Source organism: Aquila chrysaetos, chromosome 12 (assembly GCF_900496995.4).
Source record: "Aquila chrysaetos chrysaetos chromosome 12, bAquChr1.4, whole genome shotgun sequence".
NCBI lineage: Eukaryota > Metazoa > Chordata > Aves > Accipitriformes > Accipitridae > Aquila > Aquila chrysaetos.
The window spans coordinates 40,818,145-40,831,705 of record NC_044015.1 but is presented as its reverse complement, the minus strand read 5'-3'; the positions used below and the strand labels follow the sequence as shown (position 1 = coordinate 40,831,705).

Here is a 13,561-nt window from a genome sequence, read left to right as displayed (position 1 = left end):
AGGTCAGATTTGAGAGGGCTGGGACAATTGCGCATTTGTTAAACTGTTAATGCCAACACTTACTAAAATTGTTTGCTATAAACTACAAGTGTCTTGCAGCTGAATTTTGTATGAAAGAGGAAACACACTGGCGTGATTGTGTTGATCAGATAATGGTTTCCTGTTAGAATAAGGGGAATAACTGAGCTACATTAATTACCTGCTCGTTCTGATGGTTTTAGAGGAGCGTACTCTGTAGATAGACACTGAGCTTATCAGCACTTTGAATAACATTGGTAATTGTCTGGAGTGTGGAGAGATTATACATTTTGACATTTTGATTACATTTTGACAGCTGTATTTGGGATAAAATAAAACGGGTCAAGGAGTTGACTGCCTACTTCAGCTTTTCATTGGCATTAGTTACAGTGGGATCCAGTGCATTATCTGTGCTGTTCCCTGTTCTGTCTCTTCCCTGTTTTGTTTTGGTTTTTTTCCTTTGTTTTGAATCTATTTAATTGCTTATTCATAAAGAAGTTTAGGGGATGCAGAAATAAAGCAGTTTTTCCAGGGTATGGTTCATTATTTATTGTTTTCAGAGTGCTAGATCACGGTTTAGCCCCGACGCACATGTTCTGCTCACAGTAATGGGAAGGCCAGATGCACGCAGACATTTAAAACCATTGTATCATAATAAATAACGCCTGCTGTCAAACACAGGAAGACAAAATTAATGTGCAAGGCTTTTGGATCTAACCATGCCTCTCCCTGACCAGAAGCAGTGGGGAGCAAGTACCGGCCTTTTGAGTCTTTTCCTTCTGTTCATTTCCCATTCCCTAGTTTAATTCCAGTGCTCTGGAAACAAACTGTTAGTTTTTCCCAGAGCGCAAGGAATTTTCAAGGAGGTAAAGAGAGGACATGAGACGCCAGCTACCCCGTACCCATCTGCACACCGGAAGGGAGACATACCTTTTGGCAGGAGGGAGTGTGTGTTATTTTACTTACTGTACAGCAGAGGTATTGCCTCTTTCACTCTGGGGTATTCCTCTGTGCAGTAAGCACTATTCAGTTTCTTAATATCAGCCCCAATACGGCTAATATTAACATTGTATATATAATATAAAATATGTAGCTCTGCTGTAGTGAATTCTTTGTTGAATGATGGAATAGAAGTTACATGAGTAGAAGTGAAATCAAAGTTTCTTCTTTTCTTCCTCCTCCTTGTTCATTTGGGGATTTACCTTGCAGTGAGCATATACAGTAGTGCTATTGACTGAGAAGGGTGAATGCAGTTATCTTTGAAAAGTCTTAAAAAATATTTTCTCTCCCTGCCTTCCAGAAATCTCCAACTTGCTAGTTGCAACCAAGAAGGCACAGGAATGGCAGCCTGCTTATCACCTAGGGCAGCTGAGTTTCCATCGAATCCTCAAGGAAGAAATCATGCAGGTAGGAAGCTGCTGACCTGTGCTTCTCTCTTGTAATCAAAGTGTGGCAGCCCGCTGTACCCGGTCAAGTAATACAAAATCACCCCATTCTGGCTGGTTCTTCCACTCCCATTTCTCCTCACCAAAACTCAATTTGAATCTTTATTTGTATTAAAGCCTCTTATTGCAGAATCTAAATGTTTATATGTCCTTGTGTGGAAAAAGAAGAGAAGCTCGGCAGTAATGCCTTTCACTATATTCAGATCGATATTTGAGCAATTTTCTAATGTCTGTGGAAACAGGTGCTTCTAGGCTCATTCTTAAAAAATCATTAAAGTCTTAAGAGCTGTTTTTCCTAGCTAATTTGTTGCTAAATGTGGCTGTATTGTTTAAAGCCTGACATATCAGAGAAACAGGTAAATTGAGGTTTTAAGATAATATCCTACAGTAAAAAAAAGGGTGAAGTATTCAAAAGCTCTGAAGAGCCTTCGCATTCAAAATTTTATGTTCCAAATTGATTTAGCACCCAAATTTTCCGACAGGTGTTTGCAGTTAGTGATGTGAGTGACCTGAATAAACTTAAAAAAAAACACACAGTGGCTTGAATGCACAAATTGCATTTAATGTTTCTAAGAGACCTGAGCTCTTAAATCATGCAGTTAGCTTCTTCAGTTAAATAAAAAGTTTTGGGTTTTTTTTTTTTAAATTGCATCACTGACTGGGGAGGACAGATACGGATTATGTTAATTGTTTTTTGATTGGTATATTTACAGTCAGCATGCAGGCTTCCTGCAAAAATATTTGAAGGCGGAATCCTCTGTTATTTAGGAGGAAATTGCTTTCCCAAACAAAGCGTTCCATTGAAATATTACTTCCTCTAACTTTTGGAAACACATTAAACATTGCCTCAATAGCAGCTTATTGTAAATAAGAAATGAGTTATTATTTATTCATTTGGTGTTTAGTCTAATAATGTTAAATCAAACTGAACCTGTTTGATGTTAATGGAGATGTGATAGCCCTTTAACATCAAATGAATTTACAGTGGTGACTATGCGTAGAGACACCACTAAAGCAAAGAATAACATGCCGTCATTGGTTTCTCACTGTAATAATTTTAAGTCTATATGTAGCTAGATCAAGTGGAGGGCTAAGTCCACTCTCTACCTCCAGAGGCAGAATAGAGTGCAGATTCAAGTATTTGTGTAAATCTACACTTGTTTGCTTTATGTCTTGGTTTGGAAAATATATGGTGTGTTATGTCTTAGGGCGAACATCTTGGAAGAGGGACGAGAACACAGATTTACTCAGGGATTCTCAACTACAAAGATGATGAGAATGAAGGATATCAAAATGAAAAAGAGATTAAAGTCCTCCTCAAAGTCTTGGACCCCAGCCACAGAGACATTTCTTTGGCAAGTTTTTTTCCTTTTTATCTGTTGTACTACAAATACTGGGCCTCACCATATTGTACATGGTTAACTATGAAAAGCCTTTAGAAAAAAGGGGTTGTGTATATAGTAAGGGAATGGGAAAATGCTGAAGGTGTATCTCACCGTTTTAGGCAGTCAAATCCATCCTCGACCAGCATTTTTGAGCTACTTGGTAAGCTGATCTCATTAGACAGGCAGCAGTATCGGGTCTGGCTGGAGCACGCCAGCGCTCGCTTCCAGCCTGCGCGCGTGCAGACCATAAGCGCAAGGAAAACAGACGCGGCCCGTGCTGTGGTACGAAACGCGCTGTCACACCCATACCCAGGGCCTTGCAGCTGTGTCACTTGAGGGCCGTGGACTTCAGTGAGGGTACTGCTGCCTACCAGAAATTGCCTCTGCCTCGTGCGTTGGGCTGTGAGTCTGTCACCGACACGGCCACAGGCAAGTTACTTGACCTGCATTTTGCTTAATCCTCTAGTAAGAGGCTAACGTGTCACACAGGGGATGCTGAGACCTCGTATATGCATGTCCGCAGGAGTGCAGGGAAGAGCACTGGTTGCTTACATGACCTAGTGAACACCACCACACCTCTGACAGCACTCCGCTGCCCCGTTACTACAGCGGGGTGGCACATCCCTGCCATTGTTGACCCCTTATGTTATTAGAAAACACAGCGATCTTCTGCAAATGTTTCTGTTACTTGATGCTCTGTATTTATTAAACACTTGGATGACTGCCACGATGACCAGCAGTTTAATGGCTAACCTCTTTCACTTTCTAACAGGCATTCTTTGAAACGGCAAGCATGATGAGGCAGGTGTCTCACAAGCACATTGTCCTCCTCCATGGAGTCTGCGTCCGTGATGTAGAAAGTGAGTTCAGCAAACGTCTCCCGAGGCAGCACGCTTAAGCAGCGGGCTTGGTAGGGACAGGGCAGCCATTCAGTTCAGTGCTAGCAGCATGGGGCGAGATGGGGTTAGCAGCTGCTGCCTCTTGATTTTTTCAGTGCAGACAGAAGTGGAATTGGAACAGCAAGGCAGCTGCAAAGTCCTTTCTGCTAACAAGTTTCCTCTTCCAATGCTGTCTTTGAGTAAGCGCCTTACAGGATGATTCCTTGAGGTTGGCATGCCAGAGTGATAGTGGTAGTTTCAATACAAACCAGCCTTCTGGCAGAGGTTATTTCCCTGGGAAGGTTCTGCCCTGTGGTCTTTGAAATGCTTTGTTCCAGGTTTACTGTTCGCTTACTACATAAAGCCACTCTTCTCTGCCTTTTAATTTGGACTCTGAGCACTGAAATAAACTTTGAGGAAGGTGAAATAAAGACATCTTTTAACCACCTTGCCTGGGGCGGGGGAAGATGGTAACAGGCCTGTTAAGATTACTCTGGCACTGGTTATTGCAACACTGACTTTATGCATCTGCCTTTGCAGATATCATGGTTGAAGAGTTTGTTGAATTTGGGCCTCTGGATCTGTTTATGCATCGGAAGAGCGAAATTCTGACAACTCCTTGGAAATTCAAAGTTGCCAAGCAACTTGCAAGTGCCCTAAGCTACTTGGTAAGAAGGCATCTTGACAAAAGCATTGCCTATAGCTGATGCAGTCCATGCTGCAGAGGTTTCATGTGCATTGGTAACTAATGAATTTCCTTTCTCAGGCAGTGGGACTGTGCAATGAGCAATTATGCCCTTTGTGAAAAAGGAATATAATGTTGGGTTTTTTTCCAAAATGCATCAGCTCTACAAATACAAATGCTTAAGAGTGAACAGTGTGTTTCCCTGCTCCTGCTTTCCCTGTTTTTCTCTAGGATAATAGCTTCCTAGCTGTGTTTTTGGTTTTCAGCTTGGAGTATTTTTACAATGATCCCCTATGCTATAGGTATATTTGAGCACTTACAGAGCACTGCTAGCTCACTGCACTCACTATTCTTTTCCTGCCTTACTGTAGGAAGATAAAGATTTGGTACATGGAAATGTGTGTACTAAAAACATCCTACTGGCAAGAGAGGGAATTGACACGGAATATGGTCCTTTTATAAAGCTGAGCGACCCAGGAATACCAATAACTGTGCTGTCCAGACAAGGTATGGTACAGGAATCAGATTTCTCTTTTCAGTGTGGTGGGGAAGGGGAAAGGAAGAAACAGCATTTATACCAGCTAGAACTGGCTCTAGTATAGAAGCGATCAGCTTTCATGAATCTGAAAACTACACAGAAGTAAAGGAGTGTTGCTGACTTTGGGTGCTTACTGTATTCATTTCTCTTAAAAAAAATCATGTTAAGTCTAGTGAGATAATATAGAAGGAATCTCAGTTTCTGGATGGCTCAAGGCATGAGCTTGTAAAAGCCATGGAATCGCCCTTCTGAGAGCAGGGATTTGAGAATCAAGATTTCCCTAGAACTGGACAAATACTGTAGCTTTAGTTTATTTTAGTTAAGCAGCTGTTAGAAAAGAATAATTAAGTTACAAGGCTGGTTTTTTAGTCCTTCGCTGTTAACTCTAAAATGCATTGATTCTGTGTTTTATCTAAGAATGTGTTGAGCGAATCCCCTGGATTGCACCTGAATGTGTTGAAGACTCCAAAAATTTGAGCATTGCAGCAGATAAGTGGAGTTTTGGTACAACACTGTGGGAAATCTGCTATAATGGAGAAATACCGCTGAAAGACAAGACGTTAGCAGAGGTAAAACTATGTTACGTAAACTTTACCTTGACATCTCAGATACATCCTCTTTGGCACTTCAGTTTCTATACCCAATCTGAGTTATTTTCAACTTACAGGAAAACCAGCTCAGCTGGACTTGATAAGGGGCTGATCCACCTAAATTGCCACAGGTTGCAGCAGGAATTCTTGTCCTTACTACAAAAATTGCTAATTACTGCTTCAACCTGACCTTGTTGGGGATTTTCAAAACTCAGCATAGTAACAATTAATCAGAACTTCTGATGCTCTCACAGCTGTCCTTTTCTAAGCCCTATGTCCACTTATAAACTGACTGAGGTTCCGCTTAAAAGCAGCTAGGTTATTCTGTTATTGCTTGTTTCTTTTGGACATTGGTTCAGAACTAGTCTCCTGTGGGATGCCATTATTGTTCATTCTGAAATCTAAAAAAAATTTAAATCGCGTTCTGCCTTACTGCTGGCAGTTTCTCTTCATCACTGCTGGAGCCCCTCGGCATATGTTCCAAATGTGCATTTTCTCTCTTGAAGTTTTGCTGTGTTGGGAAGGCAGTGGAGCAAGGCAGCTGCTGCTCGTCTGAAGGAAATGACTGAGTACTTGAGTCACTGCCCAAGTTGTTTTAACAGGAGGTAGCTGAAAGGAACTTGCTGCCCTGGCTACAGTCCGCTTCCTGCATGTGGCAGACAGCCGGGGTGGTTCTGCAGAGCTTAGAAAATGTACAAGCCCACCCTCATCCCATCTGCCCCGAAGCTGGTACCTTCTGAGGGGCCGTGAAGAGCAGCCAGTGTTGTGGTGTTTCCTTGGCAAGCATTTCCACTCAGCCATTCGTCCCAGTGCGTAAATAACGTGGCAAACCTGGCAGAAAAATAAGTTCTGAAAGGTGAAATCTTCAGCACATTTTAGAAATTTCATGTGTTCTAAGTGGTTGCTCCAAAGTACGCCAGATTCTGCACAACAATAATTCTCTACTGTTAGGAGATGGTTTAGAGATGCTGAAAAGGAGGATTTCCTTGGCAAAGTTAAGTAAAGGTTCAGAGTGAGTTAAGGATTGAACGGTTGCATCTTCTGATGTAGAACATGGGTTTATTAAGTTAAAAGCTAACATTCATGCCAGAGTTTCCATTTGCGCCTTACAGAAGGAGAGGTTCTACGAGGGGCATTTTGTGTTGGCAACACCATCGTGCAAGGAACTAGCGGACCTGATGAAACAGTGCATGAACTACGACCCCCATCAGAGACCCTTCTTCAGAGCGATCATGAGAGACATCAACAAACTGGAGGAACAAAGTAAGGCATGGTCTTGCTTATCAGCTGGAGGGAGGGATAAGGAAGGCTGGTTTATTTGGCTGAGTTGGGCACCTTACAGCAGCATTCTTCTGTGTGTGTGGCGGTATTGACAGGAGCGTGTTGTGTCCCTACAACAATGGAACTAACCCTTTCTATAGACGAGTGCAAATAGGATGCGAGTGTTTAATTCATACTGAATGTGTGGCTTAAGTTGTGTTGGTGTTCCTGCCGGTTCATTCGATGGTCCCTATTTTATACAGCAGCTTAAGATAGTTTCAGGACAATCTTTGAGCTCCATAAGATTTCCATAGGACTCTCTTGACCAAAGCAGAGCATTAACACAGATAACTCTGCTTCCTGGTTCATTTTCTGTTGAAATTACGACAGAGCAATTAACAGACGCTCAGTGTGTAGTAAGGGTAGAACTTGACTTCGCACACCTAGTATAAATAATCATAGAAGCTGAATAACTACTGCAGGGTGGGAAGTATGTCGAGAGAAAACTGAATCAGAATCTGGAAGAAGACCCAGTGAGCAACCTAAAAAGCGAGGAAGATCAGCAAGTGATAGACTGGCACGTACAAATGGAAGGAATTCCCTGTCAAGAAGTAGGCAGGATTTAAATAAGAAAAGCTGTGACAGCAGGAATAGACACACTCTAACAGCGGCAGATTGGAAGTGAGCAAGGATGCCTTGAAGCGTCAAGACCAAGATGTTCTTGCAGGAATCTGTCTGACCTGGGACTTTTTTTTTTTTTTTTTTTTTTTTTCCCCCACACCCAGATCCCGATATCGTCTCGGAGAAGAAGCCCTTTACAGAGGTTGATCCCACGCTCTTTGAAAAACGATTCTTGAAAAGAATCCGTGACTTGGGAGAGGTAAGAGGAATGTCAGACACAGAACGCAGATAAGTGTTCCTGTGTGTGTATACACAGCTGTGTGTGCTTTCTGTGTCATGACAGGAAGACGTGAATCGTAAATACCTAAAATAGCGCATCAGTGACACTATGGTAAGTCAGTGTTATGTTTAATAATGCTCTCCCTTCTTTTACAATTAGGGCCACTTTGGAAAGGTTGAACTCTGCAGATACGATCCAGAAGGCGACAATACAGGGGAGCAAGTGGCAGTTAAATCGCTAAAGCCAGAGAGTGGAGGGAATCACATCGCTGATCTCAAGAAGGAAATAGAAATCTTGAGGAACCTTTATCATGAGAACATTGTCAAATATAAGGGAATTTGCACAGAAGATGGTAAATCTTCATGTAGAATGTTAAAAGTATACACTAAAAGTATAAGGGTTTTTGTTTAAAGATGAAGCATTTCAAAAGGCAAAACAGTCTTAGTTCAATCTTACGGGTTTAGATCTCTTTCTTCATGGAAGAAGCAGCAATTTATCTCTGAAGTCCTCCTCCTGCCCATTTCTGTGCTTGGCTAACATGGATGTGAGCAATGTGGTTGCTGTTCTCACCAAATCCATTAAAAAAATGAGCACCTGGGCAGGCTGGGTGGTGTCTGTGTTCCAGGAATGAGCTGACCGTTACAGCTGGGTCATAACCCCGTAAACCCAGAGGTCATTATTAGAAGCATGTTATTATTCATAGAAAAAAGCTCTATTGCCTTGTATTTTTTCCATTTGCAATAGCGATTGTTTTAAGCCAGTATTTAAAAACTTCAAGAACTTGAAGTTCAGTAACTATCCTGCCTGGAATAGATTCTCCTCTGGATTTGTTCAGTGACTGATAATGGGAATTAGCCCACAGCCTGGCCGGTCACGCAATACTTACAAATGCTTCTACAAAAGTTATTGGTGTTAATGACATGAGAAGGGTCACGTGTCTGCAAATTAAACACACACTCTGTTCTTAGGAGGAAGTGGGATTAAACTCATCATGGAATTTCTTCCTTCTGGGAGCCTAAAGGAGTATCTTCCCCGGAACAAGAACAAAATCAATCTCAAACAGCTTCTCAGATACGCGGTTCAGATCTGCAAGGTGAGCCTGGCACCAGAGCCTTCCTGCAACTCTGCTGTTTGATTATTTAATATTTAATTTAATAGAGTGAGGGGGGGGCCAGGAAGAGAGGCTTGCTTGCTGAACAAACCCATTCTCCTTGCTTTGTCCCCAAGGATCTGAATCCTAAAGCAGTCTCTCCCGTGCTTCAGGTGCTGCTGGCACAAAGATCAGCAAGGGAATAATCACTAGGTTCCCTTTCCATAAAAATTTACTATGAGAAGAAGTTGTCCCTGCTGCAGAGCTGGAAGTATTAGGAGGGAGGACAGCATTTAGAAAGGGTGTGTTAGCAAGAGGGAAGGAGCACCGTGCAAGTGTAAGGCGAGGAAGAGATGCGAGTGCAGCGAGGCCACGTGAAGCAGTGTGCTTTCTGCAAGAGACTGTGGTCTTTGTGATTACGGTGGACCGGGCAGTTGTAAGTGTAGAGACATCTGTCAGTTTCAGCAGCACTCAAAGGAACTGCTGCTGTGGAAAGAAGGGTCTGAAGATGGTGGCTGCTCAGCTGAAAATTAAAAAGCACAGAGCAGAAATAACAGTCTGAACAGATGAGGAACCCACAGGCAGAGTTTAAGGGGTGAGGGGGTGTCAGAAAAGGACCCTGGGAAGTGCCAACAGGTGGAGAACGTGCCGTTGGGAAACCTGAGTAGGGTATTGCCATGTGAACAAGGGAGTGACTGAAGTATTGGAGAAACTAGCGTAAAAGGCTTTCTTCTTTCTTAGGGGATGGACTATTTGGGCTCCTGTCAGTATGTGCACCGTGACTTAGCAGCAAGAAACGTCCTTGTTGAAAGCGAGAACAGAGTGAAGATTGGAGACTTCGGTCTCACCAAAGCAATCGAGACCGATAAGGAGTACTACACGGTCAAAGATGACCTCGACAGCCCTGTTTTCTGGTAGTAACTTATAACTCATTTTCTTTAACCAGACTGTGCAGCAGAATAACTTGTCTGCTCCTGTAGACTTAGGCTTTTAGGTGTCCTCAAGATTTTCCTGTTTTGGAGCAAGGAAAAGGCACCTGGTATACTATACTTGTCTACTCTTGTGCCATTTATTTCCTCCTGCACTTGAATGATCCATTTTCCCACGATTTTGTTATTGGTCTCCTTTAGTTTCACAGTCACTTGCTGTGTAACAGTTGTACCTTATTTACCACTTCTGTGGCATCCCAAGCCCTGTGGGCACATTAGTTTATATCTAAGGACTCTATAAATGCAGAATGTGTTAGTTCGCTTACTTTAAATGCGTACAGGTTGTGCATGTATGAGTAGATCTGTGCAGCTCTGAATAAAGTTTAACGCTGTCACGTTGTGTCCACAGGTATGCTCCAGAATGCTTGCTTCAGAGTAAATTTTATATCGCCTCGGATGTCTGGTCGTTTGGGGTGACACTGTATGAACTGCTTACATACTGTGATTCGGAGTCCAGTCCCATGGCAGTAAGTGACCGTGAAAGAAATTGCTGCTCAAGCTGCTTAAATCAGATTTTTCTCTCTTTTTTTTTAAATCTATTATTTTTGGAAACAAGAAGTGGAATGTATCTCTTTATCTTATGAAAACAACCCTCGTGGTTAGTCTTTCACGAAAGACCCTGTACAGAGATAAGTTGTGGTGACTGCATGTCCTGGTGAGGAAACCGTATTTATAAATGTTACTGTTTTCTAATGTGAGTAGATGGTGCACGGTATCTGTACGATAAGCATCTACTGTTCGTTTTCATTTTGAGATTCAAATGTCATCTGAAAGTCAAATTGAAACAGCCTGGATTCGCACAGGGTAAGACGACGCGCAGCTGACTCTGGCTCTTTTCACAGGAGTTCTTGAAAATGATCGGCCCCACGCAGGGACAGATGACGGTAGCACGGCTGGTGCGCGTCTTGCAAGAAGAAAAGCGTTTGCCACGTCCACCCAACTGCCCAGAGGAGGTAATGGATGCACCCACGCTGTGATAATGGTGTCCTTTGACGCTCAGTTAGCAGCAAAAGTACCACACGTTCATGGTTGAATAGGCCTGGCTGCTCTCGGTAGGAAAGCCTTCAGGTTTGCTGTTAGAAAGGCATTTCCAAGTTTTTTAAGCATTATTTTAAACTGTTTTTTTGACACTGAGGTTCCCAAGATTGCGACATCCCTTCAGAGGACTTAAGAATTTTGCTTTAGTATCTGGATCCACGTAAAATTCATTCAGAACCCTTCTGATTTTTGAAATACAGAGTTCCTGGGTGTGCAGCAACCCAGACCGAGACGCACCTCAGCAGGGTCTCGGGCAGCAGACCCCCATGCACAGCCTGTCCTGTCCTGCCCTGCCCTTGGAGGAGCCGGGAGGCAACCAGACCCTGCCCTGGGGATGGGCTGTAGACCCCCAGCCTCTGCCAGAGCCGCAAGCCCAGAGAAGGCTGGAGGGAGGCGAGGGGCAGGGTGTTTCTGCCTGCCTGCGTGGCTCAGCGCAGCGCTGGACAACTCCGCGTCGGAAGGTCCTGCCTGTCCCGCTCTCCCGCAGGCTCCTGGTGCCTGAACCAGTACAGCGTTCTGAGGTGCAGCAGGCTGTGGGGTGCCTAGCCCCTCACCCACAGGCACTTACCACTGTTAAACCAGTAATTACCGAGAGGTACGCGGTAGTCGTTTTGATAAAACATCCATTCCCGAAACTGTGATGAAGCTGTTGCATTGTTTTAAGCTGTCTACACTATTACTGCATTGTCTGCACTGTCAGACAAACATATCCCTCTACTTAAACAAAAAAACCCCAGTGGTAACAGATACTTGGTAATTCTGATCCAAATCTGAGGCATGTTTCTGTCTGTGTTCTTCATTTCATAGTAGTGACAATATCTGCTCCATTCTATTTACTGGAAAACGAATTAAATGTTTCACTGCTCCTTTAAACATTTCTCTTTTTTTGTTGTTAGGTGGACCAGCTGATGAGGAAGTGCTGGATATTCAAGCACGATGAACGGACAACCTTTCACAATTTGATTCAAGGATTTGAAACAATAATGAGTAAAATGTAATTCATTTTTTAATACTGTCAGTACTTTAATGTGTGTCAAAATACAAATGCCCAAGACCTTTCATTTTTTTTAACTACTGTAATTTGTACTCTGACTGTGCTAATGTGTTTAAAGGATTCTTTTTCCAACAGTTTTCCTTTTTAATTTTAGTCAACAGTTGGATCAAATGAATTAAAAGGTATGGCAGAAACAATAGCTTCAACTCTCTTTGCTGCTGTTATTGCAAGGCAGTTTTACCTTTATCTGATTATGGTCTTGCCACAATTTGAACTACCCTGATGAATATGAACTGAAAGAGCCATGTCAAAAAATGCTGCAGTTCTCAGTGCTATCTGTAGCATTTAAAACAAGTCTGCTGTGCACGCTTATTCCCTGAATAACTGAACTAGTGGACATAAGCAGACTTGATACAGTAATTTAATAATTTTCATGGGTTTTGAGGAGGTTTTTAAAAAAGAAGTTTGGCTGACAAATATCCTTTGTGTGCACTTAGAGTTTAGTAACAAAAAGCTAACTCTGGATTTTTATGCCAGGGAAGACAACATTATTGGCCCATCTTAACGAGGCTGCAGTTCTGAGCTCTTACATGTATTTAAAAAAAAATAAAATTGCTTGACTGTCATGTTCACAAAAACAAACAAAAAAAAGCATGGATCAGTGTGTATAGTTATGCATTTCATTGAGAAACCCAGTTTCTGGATAAATATATTTCCTTTTCCTAACTCAGCCCTCCCCTCCCACATTACACATTTTTACCCGCTGAAGTTTCTACTGTTTATGTAGCTATTGCACAAGCAACCGCTTTTCAGCTTGTACTGCCAGTGGACTACGGTGGGGTGAAATGTGCGTAGGAAATTAATTACATACTTCGGGGTAGAAAAAAAAAATGGATCTGTGTATAGAATCTGGGGGAATTATCTAAGATAGGACTGAGCAACCGGGGCAGCTTCCCTAGGAGAGAAGAACGAACCCCTCCAACACACAAAGTCTGTTACCAGTGGTGCCATCCGACAGGTGCACGTCGTACTCGGTTTTTTGGTCAATGATTTCTTAACCTGCTGGCTAAATTCATGTTACCAGTTCTTCTGTGAAGCTGTTCATTTAGCCTAAGGTGATGAGTCTTTAAGTAACAGCATTTGCCTTTACTTAATTTGACTTACAGACTCAAACCACGCACTTGGGCAGTATTCTGTTAACCAAAGGGAAACCAGTGGGACCACACTGGGACCACGTATGTTTTATTGTCAGGACCAGATTTAGCATTCAAGCTGTAAGCAAGTCAAGTGAGGGCACTGTACTCTTGTTTTGTAAACCTGTTAGGCTCCGCTGAACAGTGGTTTAACTGGAAACCTTTTGCTGACCCATCGCCTAGAACTGGGGCAATAATGTTTTCTCAAAGCATTTTCAAAATCCAGGTGCAGTGGGGAGATACTCAGTTCTGGCAATAACAGAAAGATGTCTTTAAATATCTATCTAAATATATATATATAAAATTGTAATTATGAGCTGCAACGAGGTCAGATTTATTTTTACAGTATTACCTGTTTTTTCTGTATGTCACTTATGAACCTGATTTAAATCTGTAAGCACTTTGTTACTCTTTATACAAACAAATCTAATAAAGTTTTTTTTTCTCCACATGCATACTTTTTTAATCATAAGTTAAACAGAGAAAGATTTTTAACTGTACCTTCCATAGGAATGGTGATCAGAACATGTCTTCAAAATAACCTTTCCCTACATTAA

At 42.3% G+C, this 13,561-nt stretch overlaps 1 protein-coding gene across 4 annotated transcripts in view; it reads left to right on the top strand.

The window, feature by feature from the left end:
* Nucleotides 1–13,453, top strand: part of JAK1 (Janus kinase 1) — a 64,034-nt gene extending 50,581 nt beyond the window's left edge. For all 4 annotated transcript variants that reach the window (XM_030033496.2, XM_030033502.2, XM_030033501.2 and 1 more), the window contains 14 exons: nt 1,319–1,425; nt 2,672–2,818; nt 3,621–3,708; nt 4,267–4,394; nt 4,783–4,918; nt 5,367–5,518; nt 6,652–6,802; nt 7,585–7,679; nt 7,860–8,052; nt 8,669–8,793; nt 9,532–9,704; nt 10,129–10,246; nt 10,622–10,732; nt 11,714–13,453. In XM_030033496.2, coding sequence (XP_029889356.1) covers nt 1,319–1,425; nt 2,672–2,818; nt 3,621–3,708; nt 4,267–4,394; nt 4,783–4,918; nt 5,367–5,518; nt 6,652–6,802; nt 7,585–7,679; nt 7,860–8,052; nt 8,669–8,793; nt 9,532–9,704; nt 10,129–10,246; nt 10,622–10,732; nt 11,714–11,815 — 1,826 coding nt within the window. In that variant the 3' untranslated portion in view covers nt 11,816–13,453. The remainder of the gene's footprint in view (nt 1–1,318; nt 1,426–2,671; nt 2,819–3,620; nt 3,709–4,266; nt 4,395–4,782; nt 4,919–5,366; nt 5,519–6,651; nt 6,803–7,584; nt 7,680–7,859; nt 8,053–8,668; nt 8,794–9,531; nt 9,705–10,128; nt 10,247–10,621; nt 10,733–11,713) is intronic.
* Nucleotides 13,454–13,561: the final 108 nt, after the last annotated feature.